At 42.9% G+C, this 22,505-nt stretch overlaps 2 protein-coding genes and 1 long non-coding RNA gene across 3 annotated transcripts in view; 2 read left to right on the plus strand and 1 right to left on the minus strand.

Annotated features, from left to right (window-relative positions):
• Positions 1–22,505, plus strand: part of LOC117504818 — a 3,434,143-nt gene that overhangs the window by 2,312,645 nt on the left and 1,098,993 nt on the right. The window contains exon 14 of the mRNA XM_034164343.1: positions 48–88. Within this exon, the coding sequence (XP_034020234.1) occupies positions 48–88 (41 nt within the window). The remainder of the gene's footprint in view (positions 1–47; positions 89–22,505) is intronic.
• Positions 343–20,714, plus strand: LOC117504836 (NACHT, LRR and PYD domains-containing protein 14-like). Its single transcript, XM_034164383.1, is given in 7 exon segments — positions 343–984; positions 1,077–1,250; positions 16,369–16,424; positions 16,427–16,535; positions 16,750–16,920; positions 19,436–19,482; positions 20,013–20,714. Coding segments are annotated over 7 exon segments (1,428 nt in total). The 5' UTR covers positions 343–649; the 3' UTR covers positions 20,549–20,714.
• LOC117504886 overlaps positions 8,892–22,505 on the minus strand; it is a 370,101-nt gene continuing 356,487 nt past the window's right edge. The window contains exon 6 of the long non-coding RNA XR_004558945.1: positions 8,892–8,970. This is a non-coding gene — a long non-coding RNA (uncharacterized LOC117504886). The remainder of the gene's footprint in view (positions 8,971–22,505) is intronic.

Raw genomic sequence — 22,505 nt, forward strand, 5'->3', positions numbered from 1 at the left:
AAGCCTCCACATCATGTGTCACATCCCAGTCTTCTGCTGGATCACTACTACAGTTCTGGAGGACATGTTGGACACCAGAGACACACCAGAGCTGCCAGAGACCCTGACTGAGATGTACATCTACTTCCTGGTGGTTCAGTCCAGAGTGAAGAAGGTCAAGTATGATAGAGGAGCTGAGACAGATCCTCTCTGGAATAAAAAGAACAGGAAGGTGATTGTGTCTCTGGGAAAACTGGCTTTTGAGCAGCTGCAGAAAGGGAACCTGATCTTCTATGAAGAGGACCTAACAGAGTGTGGCATCGATATCAGAGCAGCCTCAGTGTACTCAGGAGTCTTCACACAGATCTTTAAAGAAGAAAGAGGACTCTACCAGGACAAGGTCTTCTGCTTCGTCCACCTGAGTCTTCAGGAGTTTCTGGCTGCTCTTTATGTCCATCTGACCTTCATCCAGTCTGGAGTCAATCTGCTGTCCAAAGAACAAACAACATCCAGACAGTCTGAGACATCTGAAGATAAACTTGAACTAACATGTCTCCATCAGAGTGCTGTGGTTGAGGCCTTATAGAGTCCAAATGGACACCTGGACTTGTTCCTGCGCTTCCTTCTGGGTCTTTCCCTGCAGACCAATCAGACTCTCCTACGAGGCCTGATGACACAGACAGACAGAATCTCAGACACCAGTCAGGATGCAGTCAAGTACATCAAGAAGATGCTTGATGTGAATTGTCATGTGGAGAGAAGCATCAATCTGATCCACTGTCTGAATGAACTGAAGGATCGTTCTCTACTGGATCAGATCCAGCAGCTCCTGAACTCAGGAAGTCTGTCTGGAGGGCGTCTGGCTCTTTCTCATTTATCAGCTCTGGCCTTCATCTTACTGTCATCAGATCAACATCTGAATGTGTTTGACCTGAAGAAATATGAACCTTCACATGAGGCTCTTCTGAGGCTGCTGCCAGTGATCAAAGAATCTAAAAAAGCTTTGTAAGTACAGAGACACTTTGACATTTGAACAGTGATTCAATTTATGTCATTTTAACATAAAAAATCTTTCTTGTTTTGAATCATCTCTGTAGGTTATCTGGCTGTAATCTGTCAAAGGGAAGCTGTGAAGTTCTGTCATCAGTTCTCAGCTCTCAGTCTTCTAGTCTGACAGAACTGGACCTGAGTAACAACCAGCTGCAGGATTCAGGGGTGAAGCTGCTGTCTGCTGGGCTGGAGAGTCCACACTGTAAACTGGAAACTCTCCGGTCAGGATTTAGTTTTTGCTTCACATGTTTCAAAGTGGTTCTCGCAATTCTAAACTGTTCTATCAGATTCAGTTTGAAATAGGCCTTGTGCACACTTACAAAGGTATGGTGTAAGTGCATCTAGAAACTGTTCATAGGGCTTCACTTTTTCCACATTTTGTTATGTTACAGCCTTATTCCAAAATGAAATTAATTTCTTTCACAAAATTCTACACACAATACCCCTTAATGACATGTGGAAAAAAAGTTTTTTGAGAGAGAGAGAGAGTTTATTTAAAAAGAGAGCAAATTTAAGTAACACTTTATATAAACTGCATGCTATAAAGCATTAGTAAAGCATTTCTAAAGTGTAAGTAAATGCTTAAGTAACTAATTCTAAAACATTTACAAAGCATTCTTTTTTTATTCGCTACTCATTGGTAAGAACATAAATAGATGGCTTAATAATTATTAATAACAAAATATGTACAGTGGTCCCTCATTTATCGCGGGAGTTACCTTCTAAAAATAACCCACAATAGGCGAAATCCGCAAAGTAGTCAGCGTTAGTTTTTACAAATATTATAGATGTTTTAAGGCTGTAAAACCCCTCACTACACACTGTATACACTTTTCTCAAACAGGCATGAACATTTTCTCACTTTTCTCTCCTGTGTAAACACTCAAAGTTCAAACCTTAGTAGAAAAATAAGTCTAGTATTATAGAATGAAACCAAAGATCAAAACCTGTTTTCAGGCCCAAACATTTGTTTGAGAAATAAAAATAGAACATTTTCCTATAAATAATTATGATGGCATTTAGAACTAATTAATTTAATTTTAACGATCAACCTACGAGGTTGGACACATAAGAAATTATTAATAGTGACTCACCAGTATTTCACAGTTCATTTTCGTCCTGGTGCCACTCCGCTGTAGCGTCTTTTTCCACTGAGTGACACTTCGCTGCAGGTGTCTTTTTCTGAGTGAAGAACACAGTTATGGGTCGTTGTTGGCGCTCTTTTTTCTTCTGGGAGAGAAGATTATAAACAGACACATGCAGAACACAATGTGCGTGCTCTCCCTTTGCGGGATACGGATGCGGGACCCGCAAGGGAATCCAAGTCATTAAAAAGATACAAACCTCTCTCAGTGGCCACGGAGCTCTGCGGCTGCGGTTACCGAGACCATGCAGCACTGCGGGTTTTTCCGCAAGAAGTCTATCCTTGTGGGCTGCCAGAGCACTCTGCATCAAAACAGCGAGCGTAGTCTCTGGACTTGTTGCCAGAGTTGGCCGCAGCTGAAATACACCAGACAGGGGGGCGGTGTGAGTGGTCCGCTACAGCGCTTACCAAGCCCGCAGACTCAGTAAGCGCATCAGAGGCAGTGAGAGCAATCACGGTGATGCCGACCGGTGCTGCGACCAGCCTGCCTGATGAGGACGCAGAACACAATGCGCTGTTAAATAAAAAGAAGAAGCATGCAATATTGCACTAAAAAAAATCCGTAAAACTGCAAGGCCGCGAAAGGTGAACTGCGTTATAACGAAGGACCACTGTAATGTCTTTATAAAACATTTCTAAATCATTTTTAATTCTCTATTAACCATTCAAGAAAAGTTGATCATTAATAGTTTACCATTTACAAATGTATAATCAGACACTATTCATTAGTGAGAAAAATACTTCACAAATCATATTTTTATTGTCTTTACATTTTTTCCTCATTGCTGCATTCATCTTTCCCTCAATCCTGACAAGTCTCCCAGTTCCTGCTGCTGAAAAACATCCCCACAGCATGATGCTGCCACCACCATGCTTCACTGTAGGGTGATGCCTGTTGTCCTCCAAACATGATTGGCATTCATGCCAAGTAGTTCAATCTTTGGCTCATCACACCAGAGAATGTTTATTTCTCATGGTCTGAAAGTCCTGCAGGTGCCTTTTGGCAAACTCCAGGTGGGCTGCCATGTGCCTTCCGTGTGGCCACTTCCGTGTGGCCACTTTCCCATATAGGCCTGATTGGTTGATTGCTGCAGAGATGGTTGTCTTTCTAGAAGGTTCTCTTCTCTCCACAGAGGAATACTGGAGGTCTGACAGAGTGACTATCTGGTTCCTGGTCACCTCCCTGATTTAGGCCCTTCTCCTTCGGTCGTTCAGTTTAGACGGGCAGCCAGCTATAGGAAGAGTGCTGATGGATCTAAAGTTCTTCCATTTTCGGATGATGGAGATTACTCTGCTCACTGGGACATTCAAAGCAGCAGAAATGTTTCTGTCTCAGAGGTTTACAGACAATTCCTATGTTGACTTCATGCTTGGTTTGTGCTTTGACATGCACTGTCAACTGTGGGACCTTATATGTAGACAGATGTGTGCCTTTCCAAATCATGTCCAATCAACTGAATTTACCCCAGGTGGACTATTAAGCCAGAGGTCTCAAACCAGTTCCAGAAAGAAATGAGAGGTTGCAGGTTTCTCTGCAACCACCCGCTCCAGCAGGTGATTTCACTGATTAACTGATTTCACCTGCTCAAAGTGATGTTAATCACCTGCTCAAACATCACTTTGAGCAGGTGGCTCAAAGTGATTAATTGGCTTTACTGGCTCTCTACACAGTGGAGTACTTTGATGCATGTGATGGAGCATTGTCCTGCATAAAAATTTTGGTCTTCTTGAAGGAATATGCAGTCGACTTCCGCATCACGGCTGCGAGATCCGGCTGGAATATGACTGTGCTCCGCGCCGCCTTCATAAACGGACTGTCGTCGGTCCTGAAGGAGCACCTGGTGACTAAGGAGGAACCGCGGGATTTGGCTGAGCTTATCGATTTGGTTATACGATTGGACAATCGGTTAGAAGAACGCCGACGGGAGCAAGGCGAAGGGCGCGGTCAGGCACAACCCGTCCCTCTTCCTCCCGGGTCCGAAAGGGAGCCGTCTTCCCCCCCCCCCCCCCCGGCTTCACTGCGGATCCACCCGGTCTTTCATGTGTCACGGATCAAACCTCACCACACCTCACCCCTCTGTGCTCCCGGACCGGCGCCGCCTCCTGCCCGGATCATCGACGGGGAGCCGGCTTGGACAGTGCGCCGGCTCCTGGACATCCGTCGGATGGGCCGGGGGTTCCAGTATTTGGTGGACTGGGAGGGGTATGGACCCGAAGAACGCTCCTGGGTGAAGAGGAGCTTCATCCTGGATCCGGCCCTCCTGGCCGATTTCTACCGCCGTCACCCAGACAAGCCTGGTCGGGCGCCAGGAGGCGCCCATTGAGGGGGGGGTCCTGTTGTGTGGGCCGCCAGAAGAGGAGGTACTGCTGGCCCACCACCAGAGGGCGCCCTGCCTGAAGTGCGGGCTTCAGGCACGAGAGGGTGCTGCCGCCACGGACACAGCCGGGGGTGACAGCTGTCACTCATTATCTCTTGACAGCTGTCACCCATCTACACTACATCATCTCACTCCATAAAGACCGGACGTCATCTCCACCTCGTTGCCGAGATATCATCTACCTGTGAAGGTAATATTCTCTGCCGTATTAAGTAATTGTAACTTACGTGTGATCTGTTAGCAGCCGTTGTCCTGTGGTGCCTTGTCAGCTGGATTGGCGGTTTGTGAGAGTGCCGACGTCTTCGCCTCTCACTCCTTCCAGAAAAGTGATTCAACAGGAGCTGCATGAGTGTGTGATTAGAGGTGGAGGTGACTTTCCACCTTCTGACTGTTTTTGTTACTGGGTGTGCACACACCCACGTCTCACTGTTTGTGCTCCTCGCCAGCAGTACCAGATCCGACAGTCGGGGACGGTGATCACCTGGGAATTTGGGACTTGGCGGCTCCGGTATTCACCGGGTTCTGTGGTGGTGGAAATCGTGTGGTTCCGGCTCTTCTCAGGACAGACGTCTTCTATCCTCGAGCCTGCCCACACGTCACCTTTGTGGATTGACTGTTATCAGATTCTGAGATTGTCTGTATATTCGTTGTGCACATTCACAACATTAAATTGTTACCTTTTGGCTCATCTATTGACCGTTCTTTTGCGCCCCCTGTTGTGGGTCCGTGTCACTACACTTTCCCCAACAATGACAACAGAAAACATTTGATAAGACTTTCTAAAGTCTACATTCAATATACAACTCAAAGATAATGCAGGTTAAAGTTCCACGCTCTGGATGAAACACATTCAGAAAGAAAAAAGGAAAGGTTTTTTAAAATAATGACCAACAGTAAAGCAGAGAAAAACTACATTGCATTCTTTTATTCTTTGTTAAAAATTGGACGAAGCAAAGCTTAAGGTGTTTGTGTCTGTTTTTCAGTTTGTACACTGGGAGTCGCTCTTGTTCCATGTCTCTGATAAGCTTGGTAACTTTATGTGATCATAAAACATGAATTTGGTCATTCTGAGGACAGTTTCAGACAGAGAAACTGCATTATGGTCTCCAAGCTCTTGAGCAGTTCAGTTTGTGCAGAATTATTTAGAATTTGGTCATTTGAACAGAGTTTGGGGACTTTGGTAAAAGTGGTTCATGATATCAAACTGTTGGCTTTGCGTGTTCCATTCAGAGAGGTCTCTGGAACATCTGGTTGATAAGCTAATAAGTTAACCTAAAACTTCACCCAAACAATGCTCTTAGAAGGTCATACAGTAGTGTTCAGAATAATAGTAGTGCTATGTGACTAAAAAGATTAATCCAGGTTTTGAGTATATTTCTTATTTTTACATGGGAAACAAGGTACCAGTAGATTCAGTAGATTCTCACAAATCCAACAAGACCAAGCATTCATGATATGCACACTCTTAAGGCTATGAAATTGGGCTATTAGTAAAAAAAAAAAAGTAGAAAAGGGGGTGTTCACAATAATAGTAGTGTGGCATTCAGTCAGTGAGTTCATCAATTTTCTGGTGGTTGGCTCTCACTGCGGTATTGTATCACTTTCTGTTCCGGAGCACAGCGGTGTTTTGCTGCATCTGTTAGCTGTTTAATCTGCGCAGTTAGATTGAGCTAGTTAACTAGATAACGATTTGTTTCACAGTGTAATCTTCACGTGCCTTAACTAAAGCACTCCCTCTGCTGAATCACCTCTAAATTATTTACACATTATTCACTTTGCGTGTTTTTAGGAATCCGCTAGCTTAGCGCAGCTACTAGCTCTTAGCCGGTTTAGCATGGCGGCTTCTCCTGTCTCTCCTGCACTTTTCTGCTCTGGGTGTGAAATGTTTAGTTATTCCTCGGCCTCCTTTAGCAGTAACGGTACTTGTAATAAGTGTAGCTTATTCATAGCTTTGGAGGCCAGGCTGGGCGAATTGGAGACTCGGCTCCGCACCGTGGAAAATTCTACAGCTAGCGAGGCCCCTGTAGTCGGTGCGGACCAACGTAGCTTAGCCGCCGTTAGTTCCCCTCTGGCAGATCCCGAGCAGCCGGGAAAGCAGGCCGACTGGGTGACTGTGAGGAGGAAGCGTAGCCCTAAACAGAAGCCCCGTGTACACCGCCAACCCGTTCACATTTCTAACCGTTTTTCCCCACTTGGCGACACCCGCTGAGGATCAAACTCTGGTTATTGGCGACTCTGTTTTGAGAAATGTGAAGTTAGCGACACCAGCAACCATAGTCAATTGTCTTCCGGGGGCCAGAGTAGGCGACATTGAAGGAAATTTGAAACTGCTGGCTAAGGCTAAGCGTAAATTTGGTAAGATTGTAATTCACGTCGGCAGTAATGACACCCGGTTACGCCAATCGGAGGTCACTAAAATTAACATTGAATCGGTGTGTAACTTTGCAAAAACAATGTCGGACTCTGTAGTTTTCTCTGGGCCCCTCCCCAATCGGACCGGGAGTGACATGTTTAGCCGCATGTTCTCCTTGAATTGCTGGCTGTCTGAGTGGTGTCCAAAAAATGAGGTGGGCTTCATAGATAATTGGCAAAGCTTCTGGGGAAAACCTGGTCTTGTTAGGAGAGACGGCATCCATCCCACTTTGGATGGAGCAGCTCTCATTTCTAGAAATCTGGCCAATTTTCTTAAATCCTCCAAACCGTGACTATCCAGGGTTGGGACCAGGATGCAGAGTTGTAGTCTTACACACCTCTCTGCAGCTTCTCTCCCCCTGCCATCCCCTCATTACCCCATCCCCGTAGAGACGGTGTCTGCTCCCAGACCACCAATAACCAGCAAAAATCTATTTAAGCATAAAATTCAAAAGAAAAAATAATATGGCACCTTCAACTGCACCACAGACTAAAACAGTTAAATGTGGTCTATTAAACATTAGGTCTCTCTCTTCTAAGTCCCTGTTGGTAAATGATATAATAATTGATCAACATATTGATTTATTCTGCCTTACAGAAACCTGGTTACAGCAGGATGAATATGTTAGTTTAAATGAGTCAACACCCCCGAGTCACACTAACTGTCAGAATGCTCGTAGCACGGGCCGAGGCGGAGGATTAGCAGCAATCTTCCATTCCAGCTTATGAAGACAGTGAAGCATGGTGGTGCAAGCATCATGATATGGGCATGTTTCTCCTACTATGGTGTTGGGCCTATATATCGCATACCAGGTATCATGGATCAGTTTGGATATGTCAGAATACTTGAAGAGGTCATGTTGCCTTATGCTGAAGAGGACATGCCCTTGAAACGGGTGTTTCAACAAGACAATGACCCCAAGCACACTAGTAACCGAGCAAAATCTTGGTTCCAAACCAACAAAATTAATGTTTAGGAGTGGCCTGCCCAATCCCCAGACCTAAATCCAATTGAGAACTTGTGGGGTGACATCAAAAAAGCTGTTTCTGAAGCAAAACCAAGAAATGTGAATGAATTGTGGAATGTTGTTAAAGAATCTTGGAGTGGAATAACAGCTGAAAGGTGCCACAAGGTGGTTGACTCCATGCCTCGCAGATGTGAAGAAATTATGAAAAACTGTGGTTATACAACTAAATACTAGTTTAGTGATTCACAGGATTGCTAAAAAAAGCAGTTTGAACATAATAGTTTTGAGTTTCTAGCATCAACAGCAGATGCTACTATTATTGTGAACACCCCCTTTTCTACTTTTTTTTTTACGAATAGCCCAATTTCATAGCCTTAAGAGTGTGCATATCATGAATGCTTGGTCTTGTTGGATTTGTGAGAATCTACTGAATCTACTGGTACCTTGTTTCCCATGTAACAATAAGAAATATACTCAAAACCTTGATTAATCTTTTAAGTCACATAGCACTACTATTATTCTGAACACTACTGTACATTTGATTTGGCCTTTAATTACCCACAACTCCATCCTGTGTTGAACTCAGAAAAACATTATGGTTGGCATGTTTACTGAGCTGCACGCCTTAGGGTGTAGACCTGGGTCCGACTTTTGAAGAAGTGAGTCATGGCCTTGGGTTTCATCAACTTCAAAGTTTTAAAGTTGATCACAGGCTTCATGCTACATCATATTTACAATTATATTATATTATGTAAAACCCTAATTCCAATCAAGTTGGGACATTGTGTAAAATGTAAATAAAAACAGAATACAATGATTTGCAAATCCTCTTCAACATATATTCAAATGAATACACCACAAAGACAATGTATTTAATGTTCAAACTGATAAAATTTATTTTTTTGTGCAAATATTTGCTCATTTTGAAACGGATGCCTGCAAAGAATCATCCAGAAGAATAATCTCCCACGTGAAGACATCACGAAGCCTCCACATCATGTGTCACATCCCAGTCTTCTGCTGGATCACTGCTACAGTTCTGCGAGACAGGCTTTCCCATACAAAAAAGATGGGATAGTGGTATGTTTACCACTCTGTTACATCACCTTTCCTTCTAACAACACTCAATAGATTCAGCTTGGGACTCCGGCAAGGACAGTTGCATTCCTCCCCTCTCCTCCTTTCTGTTCTCTATCTCTGCTCCGACCTTCAAAGTCACAGCTTCACCAGACTGTGAATTCTTCAAATTAAGATTTGGATTAACCATGGAATTGATTAGATGGTCTCTCAACACTATTGACACTATTTTTTTTTTTTTTTTTTGACAAGGAAATCAGGGCTGGGGGACACTGTGTGTCCTGATGGAACCTACCCAGCGGGCTATGCTCTCGATGCCTGAGAGACATGGAGTGTGACATGCTTGGCTCCACTATCTGTGGAACACGTTGAGGATTTATTTCTATTCGCTTTTATGGTGGGAGGTTTGGCGTTGAATGGTTTATGCGCTGCCCTGACCCACAGGAATATTAGCAAGACAGCTGCTTCCAGAATCTCGTCCCCTCATCTGTCCATCATGATTAATGACTTGGGCAATGCTGTGTAATCTCAGACTAACTGAACTCTTGAACTCAAATGCAAAATGAATACCATCTTTGGATTATATCAACGCATTGCAAAGAAATGTGCTGTTAAGGACCAGAGAATATTCTTCATAAATTTGGACTCTAGATGGTCAGAGGTGCAGTAAATGGAATTCTGTATCTCTCCGCCTAACATCAACATGGCAGCCTTATTGGCTCCTGAAGGAAAAATACCCTGCTTTTCTCCCAGAAGGTGAAGGAATTCAGCTCCCTCTCCTCATCTATCTACCCCCCCAGTCTGCTGTTGCCTAGCAACACCAGACTTTACACACACACACGGACAGAAACTGACAGAAACTTAACTCATCTGCACACGACGCATGTCTCCCCCCCTCCATCCCTATTACCCCCCCACCCCCCATGTCTCTCTACTCCCCTCACCCTGACTTCCTCCTTGCCACCTCGAAGGCAGCACGGTTTCTACTTGCTGCAGCCTTCAACTCCCCAAGCTGGGCTGCGCGGGCCCCTCCTGCTGCAGCCTTCACCCACTTTGCCTCAATTTGGATGACTGACTGCTTCAAGTTTAGTGCACATAAACAATGTCAAATGTATATGTGTTGTCTTTAATTCTGATGTGTGCCATTATTACGGTAAACAAGTAATAATTGTGGATTAATTGCTGTATCTTGTCTGAGGTAATTGGAGTGTAAACGTAAGCTTTGTAGGTGGAATACTTTCCCATTCTTGCTTGATGTACGACTTCAGTTGTTCAACAGTCTGAGGTCTCCGTTGTCGTATTTTGCACTTCATAATGTGCTACACATTTTCAATGGGCGACAGGTCTGGACTGCGGGCAGGCCAGTCGAGTACCTGCACTCTTTTACTACGAAGCCACGCTGTTGTAACGTGCAGAATGTGACTTGGCATTGTCTTGCTGAAATAAGCAGGGACGTCCCTGTAAAAGACATTGCTTGGATGGCAGCATGTGTTGCTCCAAAACCTGGATGTACCTTTCAGCATTGATGGTGCCATCACAGATGTGTAAGTTGTACATGTCATGGGCACTAACACACCCCCATACCATCACAGATGCTGGCTTTTGAACTTTGCACTGGTAACAATGTGGATGGTCTTTTTCCTCTTTTGTGCAAAGGACACAATGTCCATGATTTCCAAAAACAATTTGAAATGTGGACTCATCAGACCACAGCGCACTTTTCCACTTTGTGTCTGTCCATTTCAAATGAGCTTGGGCCCAGAGAAGTTGGCGGTGTTTCTGTATGTTGTTGATGTATGGCTTTCAATTTGCATGGTAGAGTTTTAACTTGCACTTGTAGATGTAGCGATGAACTGTGTTAACTGACAAAGGTTTTCCGAAGTGTTTTTCGTGAGTTCACGTGGTAAGATCCTTTACACAATGATGTCGGTTTTTAATGCAGGGCCGCCTGAAGGATCAAAGGTCATGGGCATTAAATGTTGGTTTTCGGCTTTGCCGCTTCCGTGTCGAAAGTTCTCCATATTCTCTGAATCTTCTGATTATATTATGGACTGTCGATGATGGAATCCCTAAATTCCTTGCAAGTGAACATTGAGAAACATTGTTTTTAAACTCTTAAACTATTTTTTTCACCCAGTTGTTCACAAAGTGGTGATCCTCACCCTATCTTTTCTTGTCAATAGCTGAGCCTTTTGGGAATGCTCCTTTTATACCCAGTCATGACACTCACCTGTTTCCAGTTAACCTGTTCACCTGTGGAATATTCCAAACAGGTGTTCTTTGAGCATTCATCAACTTTCCCAGTCTTTTGTTGCCCCATCCCAGCCTTTTTGAAACGTGTTGCAGCATCCATTTCAAATAGAGCAAATATTTACACAAAAACAAAAAAGGTTTATCAGTTTGAGCATTAAATATCTTGTCTTTGTGGTGTATTGAATTGAATATAGGTTGAAGAGGATTTGCAAATCATTGTATTCTGTTTTTATTTACATTTTACACAATGTCCCAACTTCATTGGAATTGGGGTTGTACTTAGATTGAACTTACTAAATAAAATCACACATGCACGCACGCACGCGCACTTTTAATTAGGGATGCACCAATCCCGATACCAGTACAGGGCATCGGCCCAATCCCGTAAGTATTTTCTTGTACTTGTAATCATAAAACTGCTCTGATACTAGACACCCGATACCCCTTTACAGCAGCATGATGTCAACCTCGCAATAAATTGTGTTTGTATTGTGGGTCGATCGCATCAGCCCATGGGCAGGTAGAGGTCATGGTTCAACGGAACTGCCCACTTCATCCATGAAGCATTTAATGCTGTGAGGTTTTCACTTGTTTTCTGTAGCGCAGCTCTGAGTTGAAAAGAGTTGTTGTCTCTCAAAGTGCAGTGACAGCAACGCACCTGCACTGAGTTTTACTAATACATTTTTTACATTTTTTTTCCACACTTGTTTTTTTTCACGCAAATGTGCCTAAAGTCTCTTTCTGAGGATGACATGATGCAAAAAGAAAAAAAAAAAGCTGAAAAACAAAAAAATCCCTACTTGCCAGTCTGGTTGTGCTTTTTCCATAAATACATGTTATCAATTCTTCCTGCTCATATGGCCATCCAGGGTCGATTCCAGTCTGGGGAGGGGGGCATGCTTCCCCCTTCACACCCCTAGCTTAAAGGTCCACTTTTGAAGACAATTTTTCATACTCCTACTACTAATACTATACTAATAATAATTTTAACAATTAAAACGTTGAGAAAGAATTTAAGTGTTTGAAAAATGTTAGAAAGAATTTAATAGGACCGGAACTGGGGTCTGACAGGACGGGGACCGGGTGAAGCGAGCCAGTGGAGCTACTGGGACTGGATGAACTGCAAGGGAGACGAGAGGGCTGGTGAGAATGTGCAGGTGCACATCTAGATATGGAAATCAATACTAAACTTAAATAGCTCCTTCAGTGTACAATTCAGGATCAAAGCTCAGTTGCAGTTCAGGATCAAAGTTCAAAATGAGAATATAGTTCAAAACCTAAGTTCAGTTCAACGTTCAGGATCAGTGCATTCAGGATTTCAGTTCTGCATGACACTCCCCAGAGGCATGCCCATGTGACTGGCAGATAGAGTCAGGTGAAGGCTCAGGTGTGTGCGGACTAAAACAGTTAATTCTGGGTGCTGCACTCAGAGAAAACCAGTTACATTAATTTCAGGAACTCTAGCAGCTGGGTGGTGATCAGTTAGTGGATCTGCTCACTGAAGACACAAAATAACTAAACAGTTCAGTCAGTAGAAAGACTACATTGCAGTGCACACTGTTCCAGAATTGGCCCCGACAGAAATTAACTATGATAACAGAATAGCCCCTGATCACTTTGCGGAATAGATCGGACGCTAATAATTTTGTGAACATGGGAGCCCACAGCGGAGGAGTTATGACAGAACGTATGGAGCGCGAAGACTCCAGTCTGTAAAAACACAGCAGGAAAAGTTAATGAGCTCGGAGGCTCACAGCGGAAAAACTCAGAGAGCTTCATTCGTGGCGATGGGACGCCAAACAAATCAATCAATCAATTTTATTTATATAGCGCCAAATCACAACAAACAGTTGCCCCAAGGCGCTTTATATTGTAAGGCAAGGCCATACAATAATTACGTAATAACCCCAACGGTCAAAACGACCCCCTGTGAGCAAGCACTTGGCGACAGTGGGAAGGAAAAACTCCCTTTTAACAGGAAGAAACCTCCAGCAGAACCAGGCTCAGGGAGGGGCAGTCTTCTGCTGGGACTGGTTGGGGCTGAGGGAGAGAACCAGGAAAAAGACATGCTTTGGAGGGGAGCAGAGATCAATCACTAATGATTAAATGCAGAGTGGTGCATACAGAGCAAAAAGAGAAAGAAACACTCAGTGCATCATGGGAACCCCCCAGCAGTCTAAGTCTATAGCAGCATAACTAAGGGATGGTTCAGGGTCACCTGATCCAGCCCTAACTATAAGCTTTAGCAAAAAGGAAAGTTTTAAGCCTAATCTTAAAAGTAGAGAGGGTGTCTGTCTCCCTGATCTGAATTGGGAGCTGGTTCCACAGGAGAGGAGCCTGAAAGCTGAAGGCTCTGCCTCCCATTCTACTCTTACAAACCCTAGGAACTACAAGTAAGCTTGCAGTCTGAGAGCGAAGCGCTCTATTGGGGTGATATGGTACTATGAGGTCCCTAAGATAAGATGGGACCTGATTATTCAAAACCTTATAAGTAAGAAGAAGAATTTTAAATTCTATTCTAGAATTAACAGGAAGCCAATGAAGAGAGGCCAATATGGGTGAGATATGCTCTCTCCTTCTAGTCCCCGTTAGTACTCTAGCTGCAGCATTTTGAATTAACTGAAGGCTTTTCAGGGAACTTTTAGGACAACCTGATAATAATGAATTACAATTGTCCAGCCTAGAGGAAATAAATGCATGAATTAGTTTTTCAGCATCACTCTGAGACAAGACCTTTCTAATTTTAGAGATATTGCGTAAATGCAAAAAAGCAGTCCTACATATTTGTTTAATATGTGCATTGAATGACATATCCTGATCAAAAATGACTCCAAGATTTCTCACAGTATTACTAGAGGTTAGGGTAATGCCATCCAGAGTAAGGATCTGGTTAGACACCATGTTTCTAAGATTTGTGGGGCCAAGTACAATAACTTCAGCTTTATCTGAGTTTAAACGCAGGAAATTAGAGGTCATCCATGTCTTTATGTCTGTAAGACAATCCTGCAGTTTAGCTAATTGGTGTGTGTCCTCTGGCTTCATGGATAGATAAAGCTGGGTATCATCTGCGTAACAATGAAAATTTAAGCAATGCCGTCTAATAATACTGCCTAAGGGAAGCATGTATAAAGTGAATAAAATTGGTCCTAGCACAGAACCTTGTGGAACTCCATAATTAACCTTAGTCTGTGAAGAAGATTCCCCATTTACATGAACAAATTGTAATCTATTAGATAAATATGAATCAAACCACCACAGCGCAGTGCCTTTAATACCTATGGCATGCTCTAATCTCTGTAATAAAATTTTATGGTCAACAGTATCAAAAGCAGCACTGAGGTCTAACAGAACAAGCACAGAGATGAGTCCACTGTCTGAGGCCATAAGAAGATCATTTGTAACCTTCACTAAACAAAGAACATTAAGACAAAACATGAGATCAAGGTTACCAGCTGAGAGTGATGGCATGGCATAGCTGGGCACCCGTGGCAACCCGGTTCCAACGAAGAGGAACGCGGAGGTTCTTCAGGAGGTGGCAAGACGAGATTCTGGCCCTGAACCCATGACAGGTTCAGGGTTAAATCTGGAGCATCAGTTGTGAGCACCCACTCAGTGATAATGTCGATCAGCTGTGAGACGCCGGTCTGTCAATTCCACATGCTGACTTGACAGATGGGGCGGGGCCCAAGTGCATCTTGGCAGCCGGAAGCAGAGCCCTGACGAAACCCACAGCAGAAGCACCCAGCAGCTCCATCAGCTTCACCTGAAAACACAGAGACAGACAGAAACCAGCAGACCAGGGGCAAACCACAACAACAGTGCTGTCGACATTTAAATACGAGGTCAAGAAAGATGTCTTTAATATATATATATATAGATTTTTTTTTTTATAAAACAAGTATTTATGTCCATTGAAGTCAAGGAAGGGTGACCATAAAGTGATTATTGTCAAAACTGGTTATCATTTTTATGTTGAGTTGGTGGGGGGTTGTTGTCAGCAGCTGTTGAAAGTAACTAGTAATCTAACTTAATTACTTTTAAAACTGAGTAATCAGTAAAGTCACTAAGCTACTTTTTCAAGGAGTAATCAGTAATTGGATTACTTTTTCAAAGTAACTGTGGTAACATTGGTGCTCACAAACATACATAAAGTTAGTGATGGATCATTTCAGTTCAGTTATTGGTGTTGTATATTTTGTAGTGCTGAAGTCCACAGGTTACACTTCAGTGAGATGTCTGGCAGCATCATGTTTGTTAAGAAACACACGGTTAATGCTAAAGGACAATTTGTTGTAGTCACAACGTGATGTTTCATGATTTAAGTGAAATGTTTGTTAATTAAAAACAAAGCTAATGATATTGGTAGCAGTTACAGTCAAAAGGTAAGGAACAACTCATGAATAAAACATGTTTTCAAAGTCATCATAAAACTGTAATGGTATCACTAAGTATTTGTATCAGTACTCAGTATCGACGAGTGCCCAAATGCAGGTACTTGTATTTGTACTCAGTCTGGGAAAAAGTGGTATTAGTGCAACCCTACTTTTAATATATAGATGATTTATAATATATAGATAATTTACTGCTCCCTGCTAGAATGGTGTGTGAGTCCAGAATGTAATTTTAAATGTCCATTGTTCAGTGTTGATCGCTAATATCTGTAGTTTGTCCAAAAATATTAGTCCTATCAATGTTATGTTTTGGTGGTGTTCATCGTTGACTGAAAATACATAAGCATACCAAATAGCAAATGTCAGCTCGCCACAGTTTCTCCGTGATCAAAGCCAAACATATGAATGCAAGCACACATACGCGCTCACAGAAGCCATTTGGCTTTTATAATATAGATAACAAATAATTCAAGTTATTTAAAAAAAAATAAAAAAGGATTTTTTCAAATTTGGAAACTTTCAAGACTAAATTTTAGACTGGAGATGGTGATCAGACATTATTCGACCAGTGTACAGTTAGCTTGATGAAGTAAGTCAGTAATTTTGAAAAATAAAAATGGGAAATGATCAAAAGTTGGAAAAAAAAAGTTTTTCTGAGGTATAGAACAGCCTTTGCATGATGACACAAATCTTTCTCTTGTTGATTTTGTCTTCAGGCTGAGTTTGTGTGATCTGTCAGAGAGAAGCTGTGAAGTTCTGAGCTCAGCTCTCAGTCCTCCAGTCTGAGAGAACTGGACCTGAGTAACAACGATCTGCAGGATTCAGGAGTGAAGCTGCTGTCTGCTGGACTGGAGAGTCCACACTGTCACCTGGAGACTCTCAGGTCAGGACTCATCCATGTGTGCAGCAGCTCCATAAATCAGAGTGAAGCTGTAGCTTTGCTCCCTGTCATGTTGTGTGAGTGTTGATGGATCTCAGTGTTTGAACCACAGTCATGAGCTCATCCTGCAGCAGACATCAGTGTGTCCGTGCTGCTGCAAAGTGGGGACGTCCTGACACTGTCCTCACGTTGTGTCTGCTGGTTTGTGTGTCTGCAGGCTGTCAGGCTGTCTGATCACACATGAAGGCTGTGCTTCTCTGGCCTCAGCTCTGACCTGCAACCCCTCCCATCTCAGAGAGCTGGACTTGAGCTACAACCATCCAGGAGACTCAGTCAAGCTGCTGTCTGCAGGACTGGAGGATCCCTGCTGGACTCTGGACTCTCTCAGGTATGGACTGGGTCTGATGGAGGAGCTCCACGTGGAGACATTTAATCCCACTGGTTCATATAGACCTGACACACCAGGTTTATTACTGTTTCAGATGAACACAAGACAGAGAATCCAGCTAATGGTCAGATGACCTCTAAGATATGCGTGTGTGTGTGTGTGTGTGTGTGTGTGTGTGTGTGTGTGTGTGTGTGTGTGTGTGTGTGTGTGTGTGTGTGTGTGTGTGTGTGTGTGTGTGTGTGTGTGTGTGTGTGTGTTGCTCACGTGTTTGAGGAAATCATTTGTTAGTTGTTCACACATTCTGGTTCAAAAACAGACAAAAACAGTCGTCGATCATTTTCACTGTCAGTCTGTTCAGAGTCGCATGTTTCAAACAGGATCGGAGACAAAAAGCTTAATTTCTCTGAAGTAGGAGTCACAAACCTGCTCCTGGAGATCATGCTGCCTGCATGTTCTCCATGTGGACCTGCTGCAGCCACAGCTGATGAGTTCAGTCTGGTGTTTCCTCACAGGTGCCACATGAAAGAGCTTCAGAAATACTTCTTCACGGTGCATCTCTAAGATCTGACAAAACTTTGTTCATTCTCAGAGTTTTTAGGGTGAAGGTTTAGGTTTGCATCTCCAAATTCCTGCAGTTTTTCAGGTTATGGACCATTAAATGTCCACTTGTACTTGATTATATAAAATATATTTTTTAAAAATACGACTGGTGGTTGCAGAGGTAATGTGACCCATCATGAAAATATGTTGTTGTTGTAGTTGTCCTTTTGGCTGTTCCCATTTGTTCGGGGTCGCCACAGCGGATACAGCCAGATCTGCACTGATATTTGCCACAAGTTTTATACCGGATGCCGGACTTGTACATTTCAGTTCCATGCTTGTACTGGGCCTCATTCACAAATGTGTGCACAGAAGTGTTCTTTCTGTATGGAAAAAAAAACAAATTATTTTGCACAAAATCTAATTTTGAGATTTATGACACGTGTGTACCAGCCAGTTTTATTCTCACCACTGTGTGTATGTTTGTGAATCACAATCATTGTAAACTGACTGCAGTGACAATTTAAAGAAAAAAATGAAGGCTGAATCCTCTGTCTCTTGAGGTTCAGATGGTTTCTACATCAGTTACTGCCCCACCCCACCCCCCAAAAAAACAAAGAAAGAAAGAAAGAAGAATCAGACGACAATAAAAAAAATAAACGGGATGAGAAGAAGGAACACAGTCATCATTAAGTCTAATTTCTTTGAGTAATGACAGAGAAAATGATTATCCACCAACTCATGGGCACCATCATATGAAGGGATCCATCACGCATACTGCATTCTGACTGGTTGAAATCAGTGTGGGGTCCTCCATTCTGCACCAAATGGAAAACAAAATGCCAAACTTCCAATGTGATTTTTCTAAAATGCAAGAAATTCAGTTTGCAAAAATAAAAAAAGAATTTACTGCTTGATGATCTTTTTAAAACATTCAGTTTTAGTTCTAGAGGATCTGCTTCAAGACTTCACAATATGAGGGACATGTAACACCTCCAGTTGATTGTCTGCATATAGCACTGGTGGGCACAGCTAACCAAAAAGTTAACTTTAATAACAGTTAATTTCTCTAACTGAAAGTTATCTTTTATAAAGCTAAACCAATAAACCCCTAAAAGAATGAGCAGAAGTGACAGATAAACGTTAAACCGATAATGTTCAATATTGATTTCAGTAGAATAGCAGCTACTGACACAGCAACAAGCTAGCACTTCTGTGTTACATCAGCCTTCTCTCAGCAAAAGAGACCTAGTGACCAAGGAAAAAGAAGAGGAGGGGGGAGAATAAAGACAATTTCTCTTTACACCATACAGACTTGCTGGCATACGCAAGTCATCCACAGGCATGCAGTTTTAACTTATGGTTAAAATTTTAATGAAACTAATTCTGGACAAGTTATTTAAATTAATGTCCCGTCTGGCATTTTATAAAGTGAAAATCTCAGCTATATATGTTTTAGTTTATAGTAATGTGCTAATTTTGAATGGTTTAGCGTTTGGACACACATGCTGCAGTGCATTATGGGTAAAGTTTCACAACAGGAGAGATGCATTGAGACGCTCTGATCAGGCTGCACTTTGAACCGCTGCACACGGATAACAGCATGAAACTCTTTGTATATTGTGCCTAAAACTCTTGTGAATATATTCTCTGGGTTTATAGACATTGTTATTGTTTGTTTTATGTAAACATGCCAGAAGCTCAGGTGCATGCCTTGTATTTTCTACCCGTGTGTTTGGCTTACCTGCTTGTTTTTGGATACTGTCTCTGCCTCATGCTTCAGTTACTGTTGTTTATCCCGGCCTGCCTTTTTGTGTATCAAACCCAGCCTGAATCCTCCATCATCTGAATCCTGCACTTGTGCCCAGAGAGTTTGTGCCAGTAGGCCTGACAAGAATAACTAAAGTGTGTGGATGAGATCAATGTCATGTTCATGATTAAAGACCATGTGTTGCTCCACCTCCTCTTCTTTTAGGGTGGAACCTGGTGGAGTCTGTTGGCTGAGACCAGGTCTGAGGAAGTGTAAGTGTCTTTTTACTTTGATCCATTTGTTTCCATAGAAACATCATCTGTGACATCACCCATTCAAGTCTTAAAGTTTATCTGTATCTACTATCTACTGACAGTGAAGCAGGGTTCCACCTTAATAGGTCTCAGAATCGACAAAAGTCACATGCACGACTCCTCCAAATGAACGCCTTAAAAAATTGATTTATTGTATGCCTTGATTTATTTGTGGTGGAAACAAAATCACCACTGACACCCCATGTTGCTTTTTTAATGAATTAATATTCCTCCACAAAGCTGTGCACAGTGCATTGAGAGGCCCCGCATAGTTTCTTTCTGTCCAATCTGTCTGTGAACAATTCCTCCTCTTCTCCTTTCCATGCACACAGTGAATTAAAATTGTGATGATCAATGAACTGATTGATTATAACTGTGGCTGTGTTATGGTGCTCAATGAACTGATGACTGATAACTCTGGATGTGTCCTCTCAATCAGTGAATTGATCAATTGATAAGTCTGACTGTGTTGTGTTTTGTTCCATCAGATTTCTGTGAACTCTCTCTGGATCCAAACTCAGCAAACAGAAAACTCAAACTGTCCAGCAACAACACAAAGGTGGAACGTGTGAAAGAGGATCAATCATATCCTGATCATCCAGACAGATTTGACCTTTGGCCTCAGGTCCTGTGTACAACTGGTCTGACTGGTCGCTGTTACTGGGAGGTCGAGTGGAGAGGAGGTGTGGAAATATCAGTGACTTATAGTGGAATCAGAAGGAAAGGAGACAGTCATAACTGTTGGTTTGGTTGTAATGATCAGTCCTGGAGTCTGAAGTGCTCTGATGATGTCCTTTGTTACTCTGTCTGGCACAATAAAAGAACAACATTCCTTCCTCACTCCCCTTCATCCTCTCACAGAGTCTCAGTGTTTGTGGACTGTCCTGCTGGCACTCTGTCCTTCTATGAAGTCTCTTCTGACTCTCTGATCCACATCCACACTTTCTGCTGCTCATTCACTGAATCTCTGTATGCTGGGCTCTGGTTTGGTTCTGGTTCCTCAGTGTCTCTGTGTGGACTGTAGGACAGAGAGTTTCCTCCTGTGGACTCAGACACACTTCAGTGTGGACACGATCACACACATGAATGTTTGGATTGCTGGTTTGATTTTGATGCCTCAGTGGTTGTAAATGCACCATGTAAACTAATCATGATTTTCACATGATTGACAGTTTATTTGCTCAAAGAAATAAATAAGAAATAGAGTCCACTTACTGCTGTTTCTGTGACAGTCTGTTAATGATTGACACCATAAAATTGGTCACTCTTGATCTTCTTTTTCAGATCAATGAATCATATTTATCTAATAGATTACAATTTGTTCATGTAAATGGGGAGTCTTCTTCACAGACTAAGGTTAATTATGGAGTTCCACAAGGTTCTGTGCTAGGACCAATTTTATTCACTTTATACATGCTTCCTTAGGCAGCATTATTAGAAAGCATTGCTTAAATTTTCATTGTTACGCACATGATACCCAGCTTTATCTATCCATGAAGCCAGAGGACACACACCAATTAGTTAAACTGCAGGAATGTCTTACAGACATAAAGACATGGATGATCTCTAATTTCCTGCTTTTAAATTCAGATAAAACTGAAGTGATTGTACTTGGCCCCACAAATCTTAGAAACATGGTGTCTAACCAGATCCTTTCTCTGGATGGCATTACCCTGACCTCTAGTAATACTGTGAGAAATCTTGGAGTCATTTTTGATCAGGATATGTCCTTCAATGCGCATATTAAGCAAATCAAATCAAATCAATTTTATTTATATAGTGCCAAATCACAACAAACAGTTGCTCCAAGGCGCTTTATATTCTAAGGCAAGGCCATACAATAATTACGGAAAAACCCCAACGGTCAAAACGACCCCCTGTGAGCAAGCACTTGGCGACAGTGGGAAGCAAATATGTAGGACTGCTTTTTTACATTAGCGCAATATCTCTAAAATTAGAAAGGTCTTGTCTCAGAGTGATGCTGAAAAACTAATTCATGCATTTATTTCCTCTAGGCTGGACTATTGTAATTCCGTATTATCAGGTTGTCCTAAAAGTTCCCTGAAAAGCCTTCAGTTAATTCAAAATGCTGCAGCTAGAGTACTGGCGGGGACTAGAAGGAGAGAGCATATCTCACCCATATTGGCCTCTCTTCTTTGGCTTCCTGTTAATTCTAGAATAGAATTTAAAATTCTTCTTCTTACCTAGAAGGTTTTGAATATGTTGTGAAAGTGTAGGAACATGGACCCACAACAGGGGGGCGCAAATGAACGGACAATGGAGGAAGTCAAATAACAACACTTTACTGTTGTGAATAAGCACAACAAACACAGCAGATTACAATAGTAGACAAAGAAGTCAATTCACAAAATGTGTCACGTGGGCAGGCTCGAAGATAAGAGACGTCTGTCCAAAGCAGAACCGGAACCACACGATTTCCTCTGCCACCGAGCCCCGGGAATACTGGAGCCGCCAAGTCCCGAACTCCCAGGTGGCCGCTGCCTCCGCTTGTCGGATCTGGTACTGCTGGGGAGGAACAAAAACAGTTAAATGGGGGTGCGTTTGCACCCAGCAACACGTATGGTGAGAAAACCACCTCCACCTCTCGTCGGAAGAAATGTCTGCTATCCAACGCACAAAGTAACAAAGTATAAATGTCAGGAAGACAACACAGTCGGCTGAGTACTTTACCTCCTTGGTAGAGCGATATCTCGGCAAAGAGGTGGAGTTGTCGTCTTGCTGATATACCACTGAAGATCAGATGATTGGTGACAGCTGTCGTAGGTGATAAGTGACAGCTGTCACCCCGGCTGCTCCTGTGAGGCGGCAGCGCCCTCTGGTGCCTGGAGCCTGCACTCCAGGCAGGGCGCCCTCTGGTGGTGGTGGGCCAGCAGTACCTCCTCTTCAGCGGCCCACACAACAGGACCCCCCCCTCAACGGGCGCCTCCTGGCGCCCGACCAGGCTTGTCCGGGTGGCGGCG

The sequence above is a fragment of the Thalassophryne amazonica genome, chromosome 23 (assembly GCF_902500255.1).
Source record: "Thalassophryne amazonica chromosome 23, fThaAma1.1, whole genome shotgun sequence".
NCBI classification, from domain to species: domain Eukaryota; kingdom Metazoa; phylum Chordata; class Actinopteri; order Batrachoidiformes; family Batrachoididae; genus Thalassophryne; species Thalassophryne amazonica.